Source organism: Pelophylax lessonae (assembly GCF_965119305.1).
Source record: "Pelophylax lessonae genome assembly, chromosome: 3".
NCBI lineage: Eukaryota > Metazoa > Chordata > Amphibia > Anura > Ranidae > Pelophylax > Pelophylax lessonae.
The window spans coordinates 544667339-544693337 of NC_138770.1; the positions used below are offsets into that span (position 1 = coordinate 544667339).

General features: G+C 46.4%; 1 protein-coding gene across 1 annotated transcript in view; it reads left to right on the forward strand.

Annotated features, from left to right (window-relative positions):
- The window catches only part of PYGB (glycogen phosphorylase B), a 178687-nt gene that overhangs the window by 89240 nt on the left and 63448 nt on the right, over positions 1 to 25999 (forward strand). The window contains exons 3-5 of the mRNA XM_082252542.1: positions 14291 to 14369; positions 18474 to 18577; positions 25515 to 25646. Coding sequence (XP_082108668.1) covers positions 14291 to 14369; positions 18474 to 18577; positions 25515 to 25646 — 315 coding nt within the window. The remainder of the gene's footprint in view (positions 1 to 14290; positions 14370 to 18473; positions 18578 to 25514; positions 25647 to 25999) is intronic.

Consider the following 25999-nt stretch of genomic DNA (forward strand, 5'->3'; position numbering starts at 1 on the left):
TATAAAATCAGTTAAGATGTCACAATCCTTTATAAGCATAATATCGTTAATAGAACTTTGCAGTGCTGCAGATACTTTTTTTTTTTTTAACCATTTCTGACAGTTTTTTTTCCAGTATACAAAGTGTTAACGGGGAAAAAAAGTTTCCAAAACCAAACCGGTTATTGCGTTTTATTAATAATGTGTGAGCAGGCGAGTGTGGAGACAGCTTCTGGGATCTGTCAGTGCGCTGCGCTCTTCTTTCCTGTGTGATCTCGCACTAAGCCGCACGTTCACAGTCCCGCCATTGTGCATTGTATGGCTCACATTACCACCAGGTCACCTTTTCTCCTTTCTCAAAATACACTTGGAATTTGATGATCATTGCCCTTAGCTGTCCAAGAACAATCAGCAGCGTCCTTCAAGTTCTTTCCTAATGATTTTGTATTGAAAAGCTGCTATTTAAATCGCTTACCACAAAGCTGCTTACGGTTTATGATGCAGGTGTTCCTGTAATGGAATTGATTTTCAGTTATTCTGTATTATGGAGACTGCAGTAAGAGGAATGAGGCTCCATGGCGTGGGGAGAGGGGGCGACTGAAAGCTCTTTAGAGGAGATGTCTTTATGAGAACCTTTAGTGATAAAAGGGGTGGGCAGAGGGGGCGGCTGCTCTAGGTACTGTGGTATTGTGAGGTGGGGGCCACCACAAGGAGATGGGGGGGGGGGGATTTGTGTTGGGAGGGGGAATTTGGGGGGCAGCAGGGGAAAAGAATTGCTCTAGGAAGGGACATTTGGGGCTGTGTTGGGAGGAGAGATGGAAGAAAAGGATTTGTGCTAGGAGGGGGGTTTGTGCTAGAAGAGGTAATCTCGTAGAGTGGGAGAGGAATTGTTGTTGGGGGGGATTTGCGCTAGTATAGATAAATGGGGGGGGTGGTGTTGTGCTCAGAGGGGAAATTTTAGGGTGAGGGGGGCTGGGCAGGCGGCAGGGGGATTAAGCTGGGGGGGGGGGTGTTTGGAGTGGGGAAGGGGGTTGGGAAAAGGAGCTGTACTCATAGAAAATTTGAGGGATTTGAATGGTAGAGGATTTGAGCTAGAAGGGGTGATTTGGGGGGGGACATTTGTGCAGGGGGATTTCAGCAGAGGAATCATATTTGCACTGGAAGTAGGGGGAATTTTAGTGTAGAGGATAAGCATACATATTAAAGTTCAGTTGCTGACACATATGGCTTAGACATTTTGGGCAGGAGGGGCGGCTGCCCTGGGCACTGTGGTATTATGAGAGGTTGGGGCACCACAACTAGGGGGAGGGGGAATTTGGGGGGCAGCAGGGGGTAAGAATTGTTCTAGGTGGGAACATTCGGGGCTTTGTGCCAGGAGTGGTGATTTAGGGGGCGGTTGTGCTAGGTGGGGGAAGAGGATGTGTATCAGGAGAGCAAATTTGAGGGATTTGAATGGTAGAGGATTTGAGCTAGAAGGGGTGATTTGGGGGGGGGGGACATTTGTGCAGGGGGATTTCAGCAGAGGAATCAGATTTGCACTGGAAGTAGTGGGAATTTTAGTGTAGAGGATAAGCATACATATTAAAGCTCAGTTGCTGACACATATGGCTTATACATTTTGGGCAGGAGGGGCGGCTGCCCTGGGCACTGTGGTATCATTAGAGGTTGGGGGGGGGGGCACCACAACGAGGGGAGGGGGAATTTGGGGGGCAGCAGGGGGTAAGAATTGTTCTAGGAGGGAACATTCGGGGCTTTGTGCCAGGAGTGGTGATTTAGGGGGATTTGTGCTAGGAGGGGGAGGAGGGGGTGCTAGTAGGAATCAATTGGGGGGGGGGGGGTTGTGCTAGGAGGGGAGATGGGGGTGGGGGAGAGGTGGGGGAAGAGGATGTGTACCGGGAGAGCAAATTTGAGGGATTTGAATGGTAGAGGATTTGTGCTAGAAGGGGTGATTTTTTTTTTTTGGGGGGGGGGATTTATTCTTAGAGGATAAGCATGCAGATTAGTGCTCAGTTTTTATTTTTTTTGTGGTTTGGGTTGCTGACACAATACTCATACATCTTGGGGGGGGGGGGGGGGGGTTGCAGTTTGGTATGTTCGCCCTCCCTGGGCTCTGGAAGACCTTGTCCCAGCATTGGATGCAGGCACACATCTATGAGATGAATATCATTTTTGATTGGACTACAGTACCACATTAAGGCTAACCTGCCAGGCAGTGAAAACACAAAAAAGCCACTACAAGCCTGCGATCACCTTTCCTAGTCGGAAACCTTCCTCTGTTAAAGTGTCCATCCCATTCGCTGGCACTGAATAAACATGGGACAGAAACAAGAGCTAACACTTAATTTCCCCCATTCACACTGAACTGCTTTGATGGGCAAATTTGCAGTGCTGGCTGTCAGAATGCACTAACAATGCATGCATCTGATTGGATGCAGGTACTGTAACGAGAATCCCCCCCCCCCTTCTCCTCTGCAACTATAGCAAAAATCAACTTGAACAATCGACTATTGCAGAGCCAAGTGTACCAATTGGGCCACCAATGGGACAAATTACTGCCAATTCAGCAAGAATCGGTTGAAGCTCAATCCATGTATGGCGTGCTTTACTAGAGGCTTGACTTCAGGACTAAACATTGATAACTGCCATCGCCTTGTCCATCGGGAGCACCTTCATTTACCATTGAAGTACTCTCATTTTTTTGTAGTGGGAGGGCATTTTCCAGGGCCTTAGTGTTAAAGACCGGCCCCAGTATTAGTTTTCTAGATGCACACAGAGGAGGATTAGGAAAGGTAACATCAGGCGCCTTGCAGTGTCTGTTCATAAACATTCCTTTTAAATATTTAAAATCTCTGACCAGCTGCTTTTGAATATCATTGTAAAAGCAGAACCATTAGATCTGTTGAGGCTTCATAGCAAAATGATTGTAACTGCCCTGCTTCTCTAAGCTCTATCATAGGAGTCTGCAAACTCTCTAAGGAAAGGGCTAGTTTATTGTCCTGCAGACTGTAGGGGGCTGGACTGTGGCCAGTGGGAGTAATTTGGTATTGGGGGAAGAAATAGTTGGTGTCAGTGGAAAGGATAGTGCCCCATTGTTGGTGTCAGTGGAAGGAATTGTGTCCATTGTTGGTAAGGGTGGAAGGAATCGTGCCCCATTGTTAGGTGTTCAGTGGGGAGGGATAATGCCCCATTGTTAGGTGTTCAGTGGGGAGGGATCGTGCCCCATTGTTAGGGGTCAGTGGGGAGGGATAGTGCCCCATAGTTAGGTGTTCAGTGGGGAGGGATCGTGCCCCATTGTTAGGTGGTCAGTGGGGAGGGATCGTGCCCCATTGTTAGGTGGTCAGTGGGGAGGGAATAGTGCCCCATTGTTAGGTGGTCAGTGGGGAGGGATCGTGCCCCATTGTTAGGTGGTCAGTGGGGAGGGATCGTGCCCCATTGTTAGGTGGTCAGTGGGGAGGGATAATGCCCCATTGTTAGGTGGTCAGTGGAGAGGGGATAGTGCCCCATTGTTAGGGGTCAGTGGGGAGGGATAATGCCCCATTGTTAGGGGTCAGTGGGGAGGGATAATGCCCCATTGTTAGGGGTCATTTGGGAGGGATAGTGCCCCATTGTTAGGGGTCAGTGGGGAGGGGATAGTGCCCCATTGTTAGGTGGTCAGTGGGGAGGGGATAGTGCCCCATTGTTAGGTGGTCAGTGGGGAGGGGATAGTGCCCCATTGTTAGGTGGTCAGTGGGGAGGGGATAGTGCCCCATTGTTAGGGGTCAGTGGGGAGGGATAGTGCCCCATAGTTAGGGGTCAGTGGGAAGGGATAGTGCACCATTGTTAGGGGTCAGTGGGGAGGGATAGTGCCCCATTGTTAGGTGTTCAGTGGGGAGGGATCGTGCCCCATTGTTAGGTGTTCAGTGGGGAGGGATTGTGCCCCATTGTTAGGGGTCAGTGGGGAGGGATCGTGCCCCATTGTTAGGGGTCAGTGGGGAGGCAATAGTGCCCCGTTGTTAGGGGTCAGTGGGGAGGGATAGTGCCCCATTGTTAGGGGTCAGTGGGGAGGGATAGTGCCCCATTGTTAGGTTGTCAGTGGGGAGGGAATAGTGCCCCATTGTTGGTGTCAGTGGCAGGAATAAATCCTTAAGGGCCGGATAAAAGCAAGGAATAGGCTGCAGTTTGGAGACCACTGCTCTATCACAAAGTTCAACTAGTAAGACTCCCTTACCCATTTACTTCCCCACTACATGTTGTTAGATTTGTATTTCAGGAGTATAGAATAAGTTTTGAAATTTTAGAAAAATGCTTAAATAATGCATTAAAATTTAACTAAACACATTAGATAGCAGTCCACTAAAGTGTAACTGAGATTTTAGTCGAAAAAATTGACGTCCAAATTAACACATTTCATTTGTAGCTCCATACACACCTGTGGAATAGATAGCAACCCCATGTATTTTATTACATTAAAGTAGAACTATGGCCTGCAAATAAAATAAAATATGCCCTGCAGCACTTAATTATAAGTACATCTGCACTCAGTTTTCTCTTCAAATTCGTTTGTACTCTTCTCCTGAATGATATCTTTTAACAATGAGATCCCTCTGGTGCTTTGGAAGCTCTCTGCAGGCCATGGCTTTTGCTGTAGGATGTGACTAAGAAAATGTCAGGAAAGACCTACTAGAACAGCTGAACTTTATTTGGGGTAATCAGAGGCCCTTTAAATGTTGACCTGACATTTGAACAGGGGTGTGTAGACTTTTTATATCCAATGTATTTGCATTTCTTGATATTGCCTCCATATCTGCTTAGAGTTCAGCTTTAAGAAAAGGAAATAAAAACAGAAAAAACAACACAAAACTACAAATATTCTGTTTTAAAGGATACAGCTGCAGTCTCCTGGGGTTGTATCTGTGGCTCCCACCCCCCGTACTTCTGAATTCACAGGACAAAGTAATCATTTGTAAATCCCAGTAGAAAGTTATTTTTGTTTTTGTGATTAAAGGAAGTTCTCGTTTTAAAACGATTAGAGCTTGCTCACACCACGTGCAGCATTTTTCCACACCAGATCAACGCAGGTCAGTGTAAGGGTGTACGGTACATGCGTATTGCAGTATGTTGCATGATGATGGAACATGTCTGCATTTTGATGCAGCATAATGCAATATGAATGCATGTAAATGCAACACAACGCAACTGAAAGTAAAGATTTAAAAAATAAATTGTTGTAAGTATTTTGACCCTTCCATGGACCTGTCCATTCACAGTAGATTACATTTAATACCCATGCCAACGTGCATAAAAAAGCAATGCAATGCATGTGAAAATGCATGCTAATACACATCAATACACATGCATTTTTCATACATTATGGTTATTTTTTATGTGCAGTATGGTGTTAAAAGACCCTTGGTCCCGGGTCCTACTGATACAATAGGGGAAACCCTGCAATTCAGTGCCAGTTACTGCATTGCACCCGAATCCCACACTGAGATCTGCAAACTGCTGGGGTGTCAATGTAAAGGTAATGACCCCCCCTAGATCGGTTTTCAGATCGCAATGCGAACCTTCTAATGGTGCAGGAATCAAATCGCGTAGGTGTGAACACCCATGCAATCCGATTCCAGTGCAGACCAAAAAAGGGTCCTGCACCATTACGGTGCGCGTGGGATGCGATTTAAGTCATACAGTTTGTATTGCTGAATTCGCACTGCACAGACATCGCATGTGATCTGTACAGCAAAGCGGCGAGAATCACATGCAATGTTTGTCTTTGCACAAGTGCAAACCCAGCCTTAAAGTGTTGCTAAACCCAGGACCCTGCATTCATTATATCTGGTATTCCACAGTACACAGAACATGGAAATGCAATTATTTTAGAAATTATAAACTGCTAAATACCTTTTCTCATCAGCAGTATATAGCAGCCTTGTAACTTCCAGCAGTGTCTGGTAAAGCTTGTAGGAGGAGTTTTTGTTCTCCTCTGATTGTCCTATGATACTGCATGACCCCTAACCCTCTGTCTGGACAGTTCCGATTGGCCCTGTGCTGATCACATGAATCCTCCCAAAAAAAAACTCTCTGGCAAAACACACCGTCACCAAACTGACCATGTGCAGAGTGCCCCCAAGGCTCTGTATTAGCAGCTGGATTGAGAACAGTAAAAGAAGGGGAGGATCAGAAAAGACCAGATCAAACAGTATTTTTACACAATGCAGAGAATTAACCCCTTAGGTTCCACAGTGAGTATAACAAGCACGTTTTACTGCATATACAGACTGATTTTATTATTGTGGGTTTAGTAACACTTTAATAGACACTTATGATATGCAGATAATAAAGTAGACCCTGAACCTTAAAGAAGACCAGGAGGATATGACATGGCAGCTGTGCTTACTAGCACAGAGCGGCAAACCACTCTGTGGGGGAAAACATTTTTTTTGTAGTACAGCAGTTTACTTCTACTTTAAACTGCCCCACCATTTCTTTTTTTTTTTTTTTTTTGGGGGGGGGGGGGGGGGGGGTTGTTTTTTCTGTTTTGCTGGGGAGATTTCCCATCACTTCCTGCCTTGGTGATGCAACAGGAAAGGAGTGGAAATCTCTCCAAAGTAAATGGAATTCTAGTTGTCACAGGAACAGGTGAAATCATGGAAAGGCTGGATAAACTTAACACAAACAAATCACCAGGCCCGGATGGCGTACATCCGAGAGTACTCAAGGAACTCAGTAAGGTTATATCCAGACCACTGTTCCTGATCTTTGCTGACAGTATTAGGACAGGAGATGTACCAGGGGATTGGAAGAAAGCTAACGTGATTCCGATATTCAAAAAGGGCCAGAGGCATATCCCGGGAAATTATAGGCCTGTCAGTTTGACATCAATAGTATGTAAACTTCTAGAGGGGATGATAAGGGACTATATCGTAGAGTTTGCTAAAGACAACAACATCATCAGCAGTAATCAGCACGGGTTTACAAATGGGCGTTCTTGTCAAACCAATCTCTTAGCATTCTACGAGGAGGTAAGCTGTGAGCTAGATAGGGGGAGACCAGTGGATGTGGTGTACTTGGATTTCGCTAAGGCGTTTGATACAGTTCCCCACAAGCGCTTAATTTATAAAATAAGGTCTGCAGGTATCGACAGCAGAGTTTGCTCTTGGATACGGAATTGGCTTAAAGGGCGTGTCCAAAGGGTGGTAATAAACAGCGCATACTCAGACTGGTCTGAGGTTGTAAGCGGGGTGCCCCAGGGCTCAGTCCTGGGACCAACCTTGTTCAATTTATTCATAAACAGCATTGAGGACGGGATCAGTAGTGCGTTATCAGTTTTTGCAGATGACACAAAATTGGCCAGGGCAATAACTGCACAGCATGAAGCAGATATCCTACAGAATGACCTGGACAAAATTACAGAGTGGGCAACGACATGGCAAATGAGGTTTAATGTGGAGAAGTGTAAGGTTTTGCACTTGGGGACTAAAAACATAAAAACACAATACACATTAGGAGGGGAACCCTTGGGGGAATCAAAAATGGAGAAGGATCTGGGAGTCTTGGTTGATGATAGATTAGGCGAAAGCATGCAATGTCAAGCGGCAGCTGCCAAAGCCAGCAGAATATTAGCATGCATAAAGAAAGGGATGTATTCCAGAGATAAGACTATAATCCTTCCACTTTATAAAACTCTGGTCCGACCGCATCTGGAGTATTCTGTCCAGTTCTGGTCGCCAGTCCTCAGGAGGGATGTGTTGGAGCTGGAGAGAGTCCAGAGAAGGGCAACTAAACTAATTAGGGGATTGGAGGACCTTGACTATGAAGAGCGTCTACAATCGCTCGATTTATTCTCCCTGGAGAAGAGACGTCTGAGGGGGGACATGATAGCAACACGGGCGTAGGAACCGGGGGGGACAGGGGGGGACACATCCCCCTCAGGAAATAATGCGGGGGGGACGGGTATGCTGAAATCCCCCCCAGTTTAGCCGTGGCGCATCCGAGCGCAGTACAATTGAATGTACCGCGCTCGGACTGCGCAGCCGCAGACGTGGCGGCCAGGGAGCAGCAGTGCGCCAGACCCACGGGCGTAGGAACCGGGGGGGACGGGGGGGACACATCCCCCCCCAGGAAATAATGCGGGGGGGACGGGTATGCTGAAATCCCCCCCAGTTTAGCCGTGGCGCGTCCGAGCGCAGTACAATTGAATGTACCGCGCTCGGACTGCGCAGCCGCAGACGTGGCGGCCAGGGAGCAGCAGTGCGCCAGACCCGCCCATTCTGTGACAGTAGCGAATGAGAATTCGCTATTGTCACACGGATCCTCCTCCCGGCCAATCAGGGAGCGGGTCCTCCCGCTTCCTGATTGGCCGAAAGGCAAACACCGTGCCATTGGACGAGGAGGAGGCGCCGCGGGAGGACTGAAGACTCGGAGACGCATGGAGCCGGGGACTGAAGAGAAGCTGCGAGAGAGGTAAGTGCGGGGGGATCGCTGGCACTCTGCAATTGGGGGCAATGTCTGTGTGGCTGGCACTCTGCAATCATTGGGGGCAATGTGTGGCTGGCACTCTGCAATTGGGGGCAATGTGTGGCTGGCACTCTGCAATCATTGGGGGCAATGTGTGGCTGGCACTCTGCAATCATTGGGGGCAATGTGTGGCTGGCACTCTGAAATCATTGGGGGCAATGTGTGGCTGGCACTCTGCAATTGGGGGCAATGTGTGGCTGGCACTCTGCAATCATTGGGGGCAATGTGTGGCTGGCACTCTGCAATTGGGGGCAATGTGTGGCTGGCACTCTGCAATCATTGGGGGCAATGTGTGGCTGGCACTCTGCAATTGGGGACAATGTGTGGCTGGCACTCTGCAATCATTGGGGGCAATGCTGTGTTCTGGCACTCTGCAATCATTGGGGGCAATGTGTGGCTGGCACTCTGCAATCATTGGGGGCAATGCTGTGTTCTGGCACTCTGCAATCATTGGGGGCAATGCTGTGTTCTGGCACTCTGCAATCATTGGGGGCAATGTGTGGCTGGCACTCTGCAATCATTGGGGGCAATGTGTGGCTGGCACTCTGCAATCATTGGGGGCAATGTGTGGCTGGCACTCTGCAATTGGGGGCAATGTGTGGCTGGCACTCTGCAATTATTGGGGGCAATGCTGTGTTCTGGCACTCTGCAATCATTGGGGGCAATGTGTGGCTGGCACTCTGCAATCATTGGGGGCAATGTGTGGCTGGCACTCTGCAATCATTGGGGGCAATGTGTGGCTGGCACTCTGCAATCATTGAGGGCAATGTGTGGCTGGCACTCTGCAATCATTGGGGGCAATGTGTGGCTGGCACTCTGCAATTGGGGGCAATGTGTGGCTGGCACTCTGCAATCATTGGGGGCAATGTGTGGCTGGCACTCTGCAATTGGGGGCAATGTGTGGCTGGCACTCTGCAATCATTGGGGGCAATGCTGTGTTCTGGCACTCTGCAATCATTGGGGGCAATGCTGTGTTCTGGCACTCTGCAATCATTGGGGGCAATGTGTGGCTGGCACTCTGCAATCATTGGGGGCAATGTGTGGCTGGCACTCTGCAATCATTGGAGGCAATGTGTGGCTGGCACTCTGCAATCATTGGGGGCAATGTGTGGCTGGCACTCTGCAATCATTGGGGGCAATGCTGTGTTATGGCACTCTGCAATCATTGGGGGCAATGTGTGGCTGGCACTCTGCAATCATTGGGGGCAATGTGTGGCTGGCACTCTGCAATCATTGGGGGCAATGTGTGGCTGGCACTCTGCAATCATTGGGGGCAATGTGTGGCTGGAACTCTGCAATCATTGGGGGCAATGTGTGGCTTGCACTCTGCAATCATTGGGGGCAATGTGTGGCTGGAACTCTGCAATCATTGGGGGCAATGCTGTGGCTGGCACTCTGCAATCATTGGGGGCAATGCTGTGGCTGGCACTCTGCAATCATTGGGGGCAATGTGTGGCTGGAACTCTGCAATCATTGGGGGCAATGTGTGGCTGGCACTCTGCAATCATTGGGGGCAATGTGTGGCTGGCACTCTGCAATCATTGGGGGCAATGCTGTGTTCTGGCACTCTGCAATCATTGGGGGCAATGCTGTGTTCTGGCACTCTGCAATCATTGGGGGCAATGTGTGGCTGGCACTCTGCAATCATTGGGGGCAATGTGTGGCTGGCACTCTGCAATCATTGGAGGCAATGTGTGGCTGGCACTCTGCAATCATTGGGGGCAATGTGTGGCTGGCACTCTGCAATCATTGGGGGCAATGCTGTGTTATGGCACTCTGCAATCATTGGGGGCAATGTGTGGCTGGCACTCTGCAATCATTGGGGGCAATGTGTGGCTGGCACTCTGCAATTGGGGGCAATGTGTGGCTGGCACTCTGCAATTATTGGGGGCAATGCTGTGTTCTGGCACTCTGCAATCATTGGGGGCAATGTGTGGCTGGCACTCTGCAATCATTGGGGGCAATGTGTGGCTGGCACTCTGCAATCATTGGGGGCAATGTGTGGCTGGCACTCTGCAATCATTGAGGGCAATGTGTGGCTGGCACTCTGCAATCATTGGGGGCAATGTGTGGCTGGCACTCTGCAATTGGGGGCAATGTGTGGCTGGCACTCTGCAATCATTGGGGGCAATGTGTGGCTGGCACTCTGCAATTGGGGGCAATGTGTGGCTGGCACTCTGCAATCATTGGGGGCAATGCTGTGTTCTGGCACTCTGCAATCATTGGGGGCAATGCTGTGTTCTGGCACTCTGCAATCATTGGGGGCAATGTGTGGCTGGCACTCTGCAATCATTGGGGGCAATGTGTGGCTGGCACTCTGCAATCATTGGAGGCAATGTGTGGCTGGCACTCTGCAATCATTGGGGGCAATGTGTGGCTGGCACTCTGCAATCATTGGGGGCAATGCTGTGTTATGGCACTCTGCAATCATTGGGGGCAATGTGTGGCTGGCACTCTGCAATCATTGGGGGCAATGTGTGGCTGGCACTCTGCAATCATTGGGGGCAATGTGTGGCTGGCACTCTGCAATCATTGGGGGCAATGTGTGGCTGGAACTCTGCAATCATTGGGGGCAATGTGTGGCTTGCACTCTGCAATCATTGGGGGCAATGTGTGGCTGGAACTCTGCAATCATTGGGGGCAATGCTGTGGCTGGCACTCTGCAATCATTGGGGGCAATGCTGTGGCTGGCACTCTGCAATCATTGGGGGCAATGTGTGGCTGGAACTCTGCAATCATTGGGGGCAATGTGTGGCTGGCACTCTGCAATCATTGGGGGCAATGTGTGGCTGGCACTCTGCAATCATTGGGGGCAATGTGTGGCTGGCACTCTGCAATCATTGGGGGCAATGTGTGGCTGTAACTCTGCAATCATTGGGGGCAATGTGTGGCTGGCACTCTGCAATCATTGGGGGCAATGTGTGGCTGGCACTCTGCAATTGGGGGCAATGTGTGGCTGGCACTCTGCAATCATTGGGGGCAATGCTGTGTTCTGGCACTCTGCAATCATTGGGGGCAATGTGTGGCTGGCACTCTGCAATCATTGGGGGCAATGTGTGGCTGGCACTCTGCAATCATTGGGGGCAATGTGTGGCTGGCACTCTGCAATTGGGGGCAATGTGTGGCTGGCACTCTGCAATCATTGGTGGCAATGTGTGGCTGGCACTCTGAAATCATTGGGGGCAATGTGTGGCTGGCACTCTGCAATCATTTGGGGCAATGTGTGGCTGGCACTCTGCAATCATTGGGGGCAATGCTGTGGCTGGCACTCTGCAATCATTAGGGGCAATGCTGTGGCTGGCACTCTGCAATCATTGGGGGTCCTTTCCTGTTCCTTGGGGGGTCCTTTTCTGTTCCTTGGGGGGTCCTTTCCTGTTCCTTGGGGGGTCCTGTCCTGTCCTTGGGGGTCCTGTTCCTTTGGGGGGTCCTGTCTTATCCTGAGGGGTCCTTTCCTGTCTTTGGGGGGTCCTGTCTTGCCCTGGGGGGTCCTGTTCTGTCCTACAAACACAGGCTGGCAGGCGGGTGGAGGGGGGCGTGCACAGCGGAGTGGCATCATGCAAGACGTCTCACCAGCATAGGGAGAGTGCGTGGCGCGCACCAAGCACCCAGCCTAGGCGGCCAGACCTAAAGCGCATGCGGGAGTGGCGTCACATGGACAGTACTGACTGACTACCTAGCAGTCTGTCCACTGTGTGTCGGGGACAGGGACCGGACAGTGAGGAGGTTCCGGCGGCAGCGCAAGGCAAGGCACTGGCAGCAAGCATATGCCAGCCCAGCCAGCAAGCCAAGCAGAAGCACCAGCACTAATTTTTATTAATGCCATGGGATTAATTTGGGGGTTAATTTTTATTAATGCCAGGTGGGTTAATTTTTATTAATGCTATGTGGGTTATGTGGGATATAATAAACAAATTCGATGAATTAATTGTATTGCACACACACACACTCTCTCTCTCTCGCAGTTTACTGAAAAAGCATATACCTGGCGAGTAAAAATGCTGTCCCCCCCAGATTTGTGTGGGTTCCTACACCCTTGGATAGCAATTTATAAATATCTTAATGGGGATCCCAGCTTAGAAAAAAAGCTGTTCATTCGAAGGGATTGCATGAGGACTCGAGGGCATACAATGCGATTAGAGGAGAAGCGTTTTAACCACAGGCAACGTGGGGGGTTCTTTACTGTTAGGGCTACAAGATTGTGGAATTCTCTACCACAAGAGGTGGTTTCTGCGGGTAGTATGGTGGCTTTCAAAAGACTCTTAGACTTACATCTCAAGGATCAGAACATTCAGGGGTATGAGAGATGATTACGGCCACACACACCTACACAGGTTGAACTGGATGGACTATTGTCTTTATTCAACCTCACCTACTATGTAACTATGTAACAGGGATCCCCACTGCCTTTCCTCTTGCTGCAGTGACAACAGTGGTCACCAGGACAAAGAGAGGGGTGACTATCCACAACAAAAGGTCCAACCTTTCCCTACTTTACCCAAACTAACACAGTGCATCATTCCTGTATCTACCTGCTTCTGATTCCCCCCCCCCCCCCCCGTGTGCCCCCCTTTCACTGTGCCGCCCCACCCTCCACCATTCCTGCAGCACTGCAGGCTTCCCTGTCCTGTAAAAAAAATAACAGACAAAAAATAATAATTAAACATTATAATAATTCTAAAAAATTGTGAATTAAAATATTGTAAACATTTTTTAACATTTTTAAAAAATATATAATTTTCATTTTTAAAATGAAAAAAAAAAAAAAAAAAAAAACAATTAAAGAGGGCTAATTCACACAGGTTCTCTGTTATGTGATTTTAGTGTATTTTTAGTGAAAATATTGTCTTGATATATTTGGGAGAGGGGGCTGCTAGGCTGTACGGGGCCCCATTCTAATAGCAGCCCTTATGTGGATCATGCTGTATTATGTGCAGTGGTTTCAGTCACAATGTGAGCATGATTACAGGAGATAAGAAGAGAGGGATGACCTTATCAGTGTGCTCCTGCTCCTTCATTGTCCAATCACAGGCTGGGGCGTGTGCCCTTGACCTGGTGGCATTGCTTAACTGCAATGTAGTTTGAAGGGAGGTCTATGGCTTTATTATATAGGACTGTATGGATGCCTGGATCACAAGAATGAGTGACCAGAAATAAATAGTTTGGAAGACAAAGCCACTGATATATGTGCATTTCAGCTATGAATTTTGCATACTGCCTGGTGTTCTGCATTGATTTTCTTCCCTATTTTAATGGTAAATCCATACTCCACTTTTTAGGCCCCGTTCACATAGGGGCGATCCGACTTCGGGGGGCGACCTCCGAGGTCGCGGTGCGAGCAGCGCGCCGCGACCTCGGAGCGGCCGCCACGGACTTCATAACATTGAAGTCTATGGCGGTCGCCTCCGGGTCGCCCCAAAGAAGCTCCGGACCCTTTTTCTAAGTCGGAGTGACTTGTGTCGCTCCTATTAGAACGGGTCCGCAGCTTCCCTATGGAAGGCGACCTGTGAGGCGACCAGGTCGCCTCACAGGTCGCCTTAGTGTGAACGGGGGCTTAATGATTGATTCTCCAAGATATACAGTATTATACAAATGTGACATTGCCGCTTTCCAGTCATACGATTGCAATAAAAGTTGCCTTGATTATTTACCAAATATCTAGAAAATGTCTGTCTGTGTTTAGCACACTCATGCCTTTACTAATTACAGGTATTGGGTATGCAGGGCTGTGATAATGGGGAACAAAGCTCTGATGCCAGATTGAATATTGTGAATTGTTTTGAATATAAAGTTTGACGTAACTCTTGTTTCATTACAGCTGGGCCTGGATATGGAGGAGCTGGAGGAGATAGAAGAAGATGCAGGTCTTGGCAATGGAGGACTGGGACGCTTGGCAGGTACGCCTTCTATTTGTAACCCAAAGACTCAACCCGAGGTGCTCATGGTGGGTTTATGAGATTTGCAAATAATTGCATTCTGTTTATTGGAATTGGGGTTGTATACACGAGCACACCAGGAATTTTTTTTTTTTTTTAGTATATGTAGAGCATTTTTGACAAAATGCAGCTGTATGTTCTCCATAAAATTTTTCCATACACATATGGCCGGTGTAAGGATTTTTGTCTACTTAGGCAAAAGGTGCATTTTGCCGCAAAAAAAAAAGCCCCTATTGGTCATCAGTCTAGAGTTACGCATGAGCACTGGTGTTTAAAATGATTGTTCTTACTCGTGCGCGCTAATATATAACATGTGTAGTACAATCACTGCTTTCATACGTAGGTGCCCCAAGGCATTTTTCTAGGTGTGGAGGGACTACACATTTTTAATTTTTTTTTTTTTTTTTTTTTTTATGTCTTTTTTTGGTTAAATGTTTTTTTTTTACTTATTTTTACATAACTTTTATTTCTATTACATAGGGGACCAATAGCCTCCTATGTGATAGATGACAGGTTCTCTTTATGGAGACACCCTGGGGTTTTTGACCCTGGATGTCTCCTCTCTAATTCGCTAACACAGCCTGTTCCATCAGCTGCTTCACCCAGCATTGATCCTGGGGAATGGCCGCTCTGGTCCAGGAAGTGATGTCATACACTTCATTCCCCAGGCTGTGTACAGGACAGAGGCCAAGCGGATGGAGGTTCGCTGAGCTCTCGCCGCCCATACCCAGCACCATGACAGCATCGGGCCCACAGGTGGGACAGCAGAGCTCAGTGAACATGGCATGGGGGGTGCGCGGGAGGCTTTACAGCCACTTGTATTACTTCCATATGAAAGTCGGCATTACTAAAGTACACAAGTACCCAGTGAGTGTGTGCAAAAACATATCTGCAGCACTTTAAAATTGCTGGATTCCAATTTTTACTGCCCCCCCCTATCCTGGCGTCCTAAGGCAGCTGCTTAAGCCGCCCTTTGGTAGCACCAGCCCTGCATACACAAGCAAACTTTATTTTATTGTAAAACACTATAGCAGTCTCCTTAAAGTGTATTTTTTTGGTTTATTTGTTGCTGTCTGTGTACCATTGGGTGAATTTCTCTTCACTTCCTGTTCCAAAGACACAACAGGAAGCTCAGGAAAGCTCCCAAGCAAGAGAGAACCCCTGCTTAGAAAGTGGTCTATGAGATAGATATCGCATTGGAATTTTTCCACCTACCTCTTGTTCTGGGGGGCAACACAAAAATTTGGAATTTGCTCTCTCTTTCTATCTTGGTGGCACCAGTACAAGCAGAGGGATGAAACACCCAAATGGGGACACAGCAATAAAAACCTAAAAAAGGATCTAATCCTTCCCCACTCTATCACAAGACAAGCTAGAAAAAAAAAGTGTTGCATAGAGATACACTTTAAACGTTGAGTGGCTGTAGACTTTTCAGCTACATTCATTCTTGTTATCACATTTTAATAAATGTTGTTTCAATTTAAGGCCTCATGCACACTGGACATTTTCAAAACGCCAGTAGAAAGCTGTAGCTGTAGGAGTTTTTCCGCTTTTTCGCAGTAGCGTTTTTCAGCAATTTTTTAGCTTTTTTTGGTAAACCTTTACTCCTGCACAAGCTTATGGCTCAAAAACATTGATAAACGTTGAAAAGCAGCATTTTCCAGCTTTTATCAGAGTTGGAGCCTTTTAAGGCTCAGTTCACATTGGCGCAATGGAAGACATTTCATGTGATTCACACCACACCGCTGTGCAAATCACATGCGATGTCTGTGTGATGCGGATCTAGCCATACAGATTTTATGGCTGAAATTGCATCGCATTTGGACCAAACTCGTGCAGGATTCTTTTTTTGTTCCCCACCAGAATTGGAACGCATAGGTGCTCACACCTATGCGATCCAACTCCAGAATTGACAGTTCGCACTGCGAAATGCCAACCGATCTGGGGTGTCATTAACTTTGTATTGACACTCCCAGTGGTTTGCATATGGCAGTGTGAACTGCATATGAGTCGGGTGCGATGCTGGAACCCGCAATGGATTCGCAGGGTTTCCCGCATCGCGCCAATGTGAACTGAGCCTTACAGCTAAAAAACTCCTCTCAAAACCCACTAGTTCTGGGTTTTTTTGTTCCCAGCCAGAAAACGCCCCTGCCAAAACTGCTGATAACCGCCTGTGTGTGCATGGACACATAGGATAACATGCTGGGGAGTTTACTGGCTGCAGAAAAAAAAACGTCTGACGCCAAAAACAACTGTAAAAATGTCCAGTGTGCATGAGGCCTAACGGGAACTGTACATTTGCAGACCAGGGCCATCTTACCAAATGGGCACGCTGGGCAGTTGCCCAGGGGCCCCACTTGCCTGGGGGGGCCCCTCCAGCAACCCAGCTCCAGCCAAGCATTAGTCCCAATTCCCGTGTGCATCCCGTCTCTGAACTCAGCAGGTGGCGCTGCTGTCAGGCCCCTTGGGCTGTGGCGGGGGAGCCCACAACTGCAGGAATGCCTGTCTGCCTCCACGGGAACAGGCGCACACAGGACAGTCGAGTCTGACTCCCTGTGTGGTCACCAGACCCAGTCACGGAACTTGGAAGCTGTCATTAGCCTGGCACTGATGTACCCATAAATATAGCCTTATCGATAATTTGCATTTTTATTCTCGTGGGTGATTGTGTAGGCAGGGCCCCAGTGCACTGCATTGCCCAGGGCCCTTTAATACTCCTAAGATGGCACTGTTGCAGACCTATCCTCTTTTGACCTCGTTAGTTAGCATAAAGCATAAAAGCAGCACTTGATGTATCTGTCGCCACTTCCTGCTCCATAAGATGTCAAAAAGTAGTGGAGGTCTAATGGTGGGGAGATGTCCACTTATATCCAGAATATATTTTGTATAAGACTAGAAGCATTTACTAAACTGCATAATTAGGGTTCATTTTTATATTGTGAAATTCTCTGATTGCTTTACTTAAGCATTTGCTGAAGGGCACTTTGTTACTGTGCCAGCTTGGCGCGGTTTCAAGCTTCATCCCAATGACTAGTTCTGTTTTTTTCAGCGATGGAGGTTTTGTCCCATGAGCATTTCTAGACTTCCAAATCCAATGCCATAGAGACGACCATGAAACCCAGAAAGTGATTATACAAGGCACTCTTATATTATAATGGCTTTTTTTTTTTTTATATACCAAACAGAAATTTCTATTTTCCATCTGCTGATGATTTAAACTGTCTTTTTTACCTAAATATAAGAACACTATAATCCTGTATCTGGATTGGCACAGCATTCCCAAGTCCATTACCCTGACTGTGTGTTACAGCTCGGAGTGGACATATTGTCTGTGCAACATGTGCTTTTGCGTAGGTGGCCCATCGGGGAAAGCAGCCTGCATATATGTAAAGCAACCAGTGACAAATGTCGGAAGGGGCCCTTTTCAGCTTGTGTGTCTCACAGCTGTACACTTCCATTATGCTCCTGTTTTCTATTGAAGCTGCCAGCATTTCAGCGAATATTAATATTCATGAGAATTCAGGGGACAGTAAACAGCTTGTTTGCCAACACTGATCGTGGCCACTGTCTTTTTTTTAACACATTTGCATGGCTGGAAATTTCCGATGGTCAGACCTTTTCCAGTGTGTGCGCCAGTGATGATGTAGTAGCTTTCAGTTGCCATGATTGACAAAAATGTGTTGTTATACACTGGAATGTGGCTTTTACCCAACATATAGTATCAATGTAATATTAAAGGGTCAGTTCATACAGAAGAGATAGTTTATTTATAGGTGGAGTATGGTTGACCAAGTCATCCCCTGGCATTTTGTATGTCCTGGATACTTCAGGGCAATCCATTCATAATGGCCACAGCAAGCAGATCCAGTCATTTAAACATAATATTCCTGTTATTCGTTATCAAAAACCCCAATAAAAATTTTCTAAAAAAAAAAAAAAAAAACATGGATATCTCATCAGTTGAATCTCCGACAGATATATGAATTGTCATGGGACATCAGTTTCAGGTAGGCTGGCCCTTTAATGAAATTGAAATAACAGATGTCGTGTTTTCTTGCATCCTAGCTTGTTTCCTTGACTCAATGGCTACTCTGGGTCTGGCTGCCTATGGCTATGGGATCCGATATGAATTTGGGATATTCAATCAAAGGATTCTAAATGGATGGCAGGTAATGAAATTCATTTTATTGTACTTGGAAAAAAAAAATTAATTAGTAATATTATGCATATTATGTGATTTAAAAGAAATAACATTTAGACCCGGTCCACACTAGCGCGACTTGTCAGGCGACTTGTCAGCTTGACAAGTCGCGCTCCCTCGCAGTCCATTGACTGCTACAGGACCCATTCTAATAGGAGCAACACAAGTCGCTCCGACTTAGAAAAAGGGTCCTTTACTACTTCGGGGCGACCTCGGAGCGACTTGCATAGACTTCCATTATGTGAAGTCCATGCAATTCGCTCCGAAGTCGCGGGGCATGGGAATGCGCAAGTCGCCCCCGAAGTAGTAGAGTCTTGTCGCCCCAGTGTGAACCGACTCTTAATATTTCAGATGTGAGCCTGCTCATGGTAACAATTTTTGGAAGTTAATGTTGAATTGCAAAAAAAATTCAGTTTATAGTTTAGTTAAAAGAATGGTTTAGTGCTGGTTCCCACTTCAGCGATGTCAGACATTGCATGTGATTCGCAGCGCACTGCTCTGCAAATCACATGCGATGTCTGCATTGCGAATTTAGCCATACAGATTGTATGGCTGAATTCGCATTGCATTCAGGACCAAAGTTGCACCAGAATCGGATCGCATGGGTGTTCACACCTATGTGATCTGATTAATGTCCGAACTGACAGTTGGCACTGCGATATGCGAACTGATCTGGGGGTGTCGTTTAAACTTTTTTTTAATTTATTTTAAAAAGCAGTAAATGCATTTTAAAACCAACGCTCACTGACCTTGGTAGCTGCAGGCACCATAAAGTAATTCCACATCAAAGTTTGCAGTGGACGCTTCACAGTTTTACTCTCATTTTCTCTTTGTACTTCAGCAGTGAGCTGGCAGCCTGTCAGCCTTTTATTCTCTAAGGGTGGCAATACATGTTCAATTTTCTTGTACAATTTTCATTTAAATTTGACTTTAAACTATGTAGTGCAAGGGCCTACCTAATTGGATACAATTAAAGTTGTTTTGTTTTGACCTAATATTATATGGTTTTTGGTCTAAAGGGAAATTGTACAAGTCAATTGAAAATGTATGGCCAGCCCAAGGCATGCAAAAGCACCATGTGATTTCCCTCCAGCTGTGGTTTAAAAATGGCGCAGGAAACTTTTTCCTGCATGAAATGCAATTACTGCAGCACATCCAAATGAATGGGCTGCTGTAACCGCATGAACATGTCTCACAGAGCTGCATAGATGTGGACGGAGCCTATAGTAGGCGCAGTGCAGGTACACAGGAAGAGGGGAGAGAGAAAATTGCGGAGACCCTACATAGGTGACTTCACTGCTTCTTTTGTGAACTTTGAAGATTACAGGTCCCTCTCAAAAAATTAGCATATTGTGATAAAGTTCATTATTTTCTGTAATGTACTGATAAACATTAGACTTTCATATATTTTAGATTCATTACACACAACTGAAGTAGTGCAAGCCTTTTATTGTTTTAATATTGATGATTTTGGCATACAGCTCATGAAAAACCAAAATTCCTATCTCAAAAAATTAGCATATCATGAAAAGGTTCTTTAAACGAGCTATTAAGCTAATCATCTGAATCAACTAATTAACTCTAAACACCTGCAAAAGGTTCCTGAGGCTTTTAAAAACTCCCAGCCTGGTTCATTACTTAAAACCGCAATCATGGGTAAGACCGCCGACCTGACTGCTGTCCAGAAGGCCATCATTGACACCCTCAAGCAAGAGGGTAAGACACAGAAAGAACTTTCTGAACGAATAGGCTGTTCCCAGAGTGCTGTATCAAGGCACCTCAGTGGGAAGTCTGTGGGAAGGAAAAAGTGTGGCAGAAAACGCTGCACAACGAGAAGAGGTGACCGGACCCTGAGGAAGATTGTGGAGAAGGACCGATTCCAGACCTTGGGGGACCTGCGGAAGCAGTGGACTGAGTCTGGAGTAGAAACATCTAGAGCCACCGTGTACAGGCGTGTGCAGTAAATGGGCTACAGGTGCCGCATTCCCCAGGTCAAGCCACTTTTGAACCAGAAACAGCGGCAGAAGTGCCTGACCTGGGCTACAGAGAAGCAGCACTGGACTGTTGCTCAGTGGTCCAAAGTACTTTTTTCGGATTAAAGCAAATTTTGCATGTCATTCGGAAATCAAGGTGCCAGAGTCTGGAGGAAGACTGGGGAGAGGGAAATGCCAAAATGCCTGAAGTCCAGTGTCAAGTACCCACAGTCAGTGATGGTCTGGGGTGCCATGTCAACTGCTGGTGTTGGTTCACTGTGTTTTATCAAGGGCAGGGTCAATGCAGCTAGCTATCAGGAGATTTTGGAGCACTTCATGCTTCCATCTGCTGAAAAGCTTTATGGAGATGAAGATTTCATTTTTCAGCACGACCTGGCACCTGCTCACAGTGAAGCAAAAAGAGATGACCGCACTCCGATGTAAATCAAAAATTGGAGTAAATTTATTCCACATCAAACAATAGGCAACTGGAACAACACACTGTGAATGCAGGACACAAAGGCAGACGCGTTTCACGACTTAGAGATGTCGCTTACTCATTGCCAAGTCCATTCTGTGTGTGCATCTACCACAGATAAACCCATGTAGGTGGTAGATGCACACACAGAATGGACTTGGCAATGAGTAAGCGACATCTCGAAGTCGTGAAACGCGTCTGCCTTTCTGTCCTGCATTCACAGTGTGTTGTTCCAGTTGCCTATTGTTTGATGTGGAATAAATTTACTCCAATTTTTGATTTACATCGGAGTGCGGTCATCTCTTTTTGCTTCATATGATTTTGGATTGACGGATCCGACCAGCACCCGATACCCAGCCCACCTGGAGCGGTCTTTCCTAGTTGGATTTTACCTGCTCACAGTGCCAAAACCACTGGTAAATGGTTTACTGACCATGGTATTACTGTGCTCAATTGGCCTGCCAACTCTCCTGACCTGAACCCCATAGAGAATCTGTGGGATGTTGTGAAGAGAAGGTTGAGAGACGCAAGACCCAACACTCTGGATGAGCTCAAGGCCGCTATCGAAGCATCCTGGGCCTCCATAACACCTCAGCAGTGCCACAGGCTGATTGCCTCCATGCCACGCCGCATTGAAGCAGTCATTTCTGCAAAAGGATTCCCGACCAAGTATTGAGTGCATAACTGAACATAATTATTTGAAGGTTGACTTTTTTTGTATTAAAAACACTTTTTTTTTTTTTTATTGGTCGGATGAAATATGCTAATTTTTTGAGATAGGAATTTTGGTTTTTCATGAGCTGTATGCCAAAATCATCAATATTAAAACAATAAAAGGCTTGCACTACTTCAGTTGTGTGTAATGAATCTAAAATATATGAAATTCTAATGTTTATCAGTACATTACAGAAAATAATGAACTTTATCACAATATGCTAATTTTTTGAGAGGGACCTGTAATTGCTCCATGTGGCTGTGGCTATAGAGGTCATTGAGAGTTTTTTTGTCATGGCTTTCACATATTCAAACACTTGCTCTTACATATTTCCGCATTGTAAAATATGGACCTTTGTGGATCAACCACCATATTTGACTCATTCGCCCTCCCTCCCTTAACGCTGACTTGGCACTAGGGTTGCCACCTCATGCCCTTAAACCAGGACACATATTAATTACACAGGTTCTGAGGCTAATATAATGCACATAAGGTACTAAGTGAGTTTAATTACCACCTTAATCATCCTTTAAAACCTGTGTAATTAATATGTGGCCTGGTTTAAAGGGATGAGGTGGCAACCCTACTTGCCACATGGGTTTAGCTGGCATCACTGCTCTTTGCTGGGAGCATGCACACTCGGCACTCTCACCCTGGCACTGACTGCTCCTGGTCACTGTTTACAATTGTTAGCTGGTGGGTTGAGCTCTTGATCACTGCAACAGCCAATCATATGACTGGGAAGTTCACATAAGAACTTTAGACGGCTGACTCTCGCTGACTGGAAAGAGTTAACAACCATTATAGATATCAGCTGCACAGGGATGCATTTTTTTTGTCGACTGACTCCTGGATTTGCATTGTTAGAAGGAGCACTTAAGCCCAACCACTCTGTAACACTGCAAAGTAAGAAGCACAGCTTTTGTATGTTCTTAAGTAGTGTATATAATTAAAATGTGTGGTTGCCTTCATGTATAATTACAAGCTATACATAGAAACTACTTTTGTTTAAACCCACTAACACACATTTCTAACATTAGTAGCAAGTGGAACTCTTAGATTATATTCGTACAGGAGCCTAGCGTCCATGCAAATGACAGCTGCAGGAATCTGATGATTGCTGCAATTGGATTTGCCACCTGTGAGCAGACAGCCACATATAGCTTTGGCTGCCACCAACCTGTCATTGAAGTGTGAGCCTGGGTTCACACTACTGCGATGCGGGAACCAGCGCGCATCCGGCATCGCATCTCCCCCGCAGGCAGTTTACACTGCCCCCTGCGAACCGCTGCAGGTGTCAATACAAAGTTAATGACACCCCCAGATCAGTTCGCAGATCTCACTGTGACCTGCGAACTCAGACAAGAATTGGATCGCATGGGTGTGATTCCATTGCGGGGGGGAAAAAAAAAGTCCTGCATTTTTCTGTGCGAATACAACTGTATGGCTGAATTCACATTGCACAGACATTGCATGTGATCTGCACAGCAATGCAGTGTGAATCACATGTGATGTCCGATGTTGCAGTAGGGTAGGCTGAAGGGCTTGGCGGCTGCAGCTAGCTGCCCACAGGTGATAAAAACAGCTGCAGGAAACAACAGTTTCCTGCCATTGTCAGTCACACCCAGGCTACCACCGGGGCTACCTTACATGAATATCTAAAAACATAGTTTTTCTTGCGTCCTTTGACAGACGCAGCTTTCTATGCTTCTTCACTAATGGGTTATGCGTCATCTACAGGAGTAGACTAGGCAGTGAAGTTTTCACTCGACACGCCTATAGGAGCTGTCCCTCACCACATTACCCCAGAAACACTGTGCTCTCAAATCAGTTTCCTAGCAAGCAGTGAAAGAAGACACAACCAACCCCATAAGAGAGGGGCGGGAGTTGCGTCTGTCAAAGGACTCAGAGAAAAGGATTTTACGGTAAGTTCTTACAAAAATCCAATTTTCTCTTACGTCCTTTGACAGACGCAGCTCTCTATGCTTCTTCACTAATGGGACGTCCCAAAGCAGTGTAGGCATGAGGGGTGGGAAGAACGCAACTAAAAACTGTTAACTGTCAAATCGGCCCAATGTGAACGTGGGCTAACAGAATGCTTTCTTATAAAAATTGTGACATTCACTGCAGGTGAATCTTCCTTACGCATGTGTTTTAATTTACAGTGATTGATTAACCACCGGTGAAAGTTTGCTGAACGCAACATCCCCTGCTTTATTAATTTGCCTATCTAAATAGTTTATTTTATAAGGACATGCAAAGTTTTAGTCTCTTCATGTAATGAAAATCCGTAAGCCCTCATTGTCAAAACGTGACAAACATATGACATGTCACAACGCGATAAACATTTTGTGCAACAAACTAAATGTGCTGCAAAAAATAAATATTAATAAAAAATATATCAATAAAGAATATTAAAATATCTTCCCGTGCTCAGCAATGCATATACCATACAGTATATCACACTAATGTAACAGTAATCAAACAGTTCATGCAACAAACCGCTTTTCATTAAATCAACTTCCTTATCCAACTTAGAGAGGAGTTCCACCCTCCCACCAAAAAAAATAAGTTAGCAGCTACAAATACTGTAGCTGCTGACTTTTAATATTAGGATACACACCTGTCCAGGGATCCCGCGATGTCAGCACTCCAGCTGATTTTCCAGTCTGCTCTCGGGTGCTGCCACCGCCATTTGTTGTAAGGGAAACCGGCAGTGAAGCCTTTTGGCTTCAATAGCCGGTTTCCTACTGCGCATGCGCAAAGTGCCCTGCACTTTGTGAATGGCCGTGGCGCCGGGGGAAGGAGGAGAGGGGCCGAACCTCTGAGGGACCTCGCTGCGGCAAGGCCTCCTGGAAGTGGGGACAGGTACCTGTCCCAAAAACGGGTACCTGCTCCTCCCTCCCCCAGAAAGGTGTCAAATGTGGCAGCAGAGGAGGGGGGGGCAAAAAAGATGATCTTCCCCTTTTGGGTGGAGCTCCGCTTTAATATTACTACATCTGGAACTCTCTCTAATCTTTCATGCTTCCAGGACAAGTGCTGTGAACCTCCACCAAAGTGGGGATGTGTGGTCACCCCTACAGCTAGACTTTTAAATGATAGGAGGTCCTAAACCACTCAAGAATATTAACAGCCAGCTCCTGTTCACTCCCAGCGATCCTCTTCTGGATCAGTTACATGAACGTTTTCCTCAATTAAAGCATCAAACATCCATAATGGTTTCTGTATTTACTTATCACTTGGTGTCCTATCCTGTGCTTGCTTGCCTCTCAACACCCCTCTCCCCTTCAGACAGCCTTGTGTACCAGCTAATGTATGATTACCTCATCAAAGGAAACCCCACCTTATGTGTTACGTCCATGTTACGTGCATTACACCTGCAGCTTGCATGTGATCATTATGTCTTAGCTGTCCTTGCATCAAGGTATCCATGACAGCCGACTTGATAGCTGGCTGCAGCACAAAGTATCGGCTGGTATCTGTCAATGGGAGAACCTATTTTTAATGTCTCCTCAACATGGAATATCGTGCAGAAAAACATTAACATACAGCCTAATGGCAGAAATGTTAAGGTTATAAAGAATTGACAGTTAAAGAAAAAACCCTCCCCAGAAATGAATAGGTAGTCTTATACACATTTACTATATTCAGCATACGTTTTTAAAGGTTGCAAATATTTGTTATATTGTTGACAAATCTTCCTTGTAAGGAATTATGTATTCCCTCTCTGTTGCCACAGGTGGAGGAGGCTGATGACTGGCTTCGATATGGGAACCCCTGGGAGAAGGCTCGCCCCGAGTACATGCTTCCTGTACATTTCTATGGCAAAGTGCAGCGTACTGCTGAAGGTGCTAAATGGGTGGATACACAGGTTTGTATCTGTGCATACTACAACAAATACCATCAAATGCCTGTCTAACATCATTGACTTGTTATACATGGCTTTACCTTGGTTACATTATGTATATGGAAGAATCGGTTTAATATTATTTGGCACATTTGCATGTGTCGTTTATTTAAACAGTTGGCCTGCAAAAAAGTAATTACTGCTTAAGAAATCATTTTTTATATGAAAGATCATTCAGAAGGCAAAACACTTCTTTGTTTCTGCAGGCATCCTAAAGCTGGGGAATAAATCAGACAATCACTTTGGGCAAAGAGCGATCATTATTGCTTCTTAAAGCAGAACTTAACCCATCCATTTAGGTTTCCCAGTTACATTCA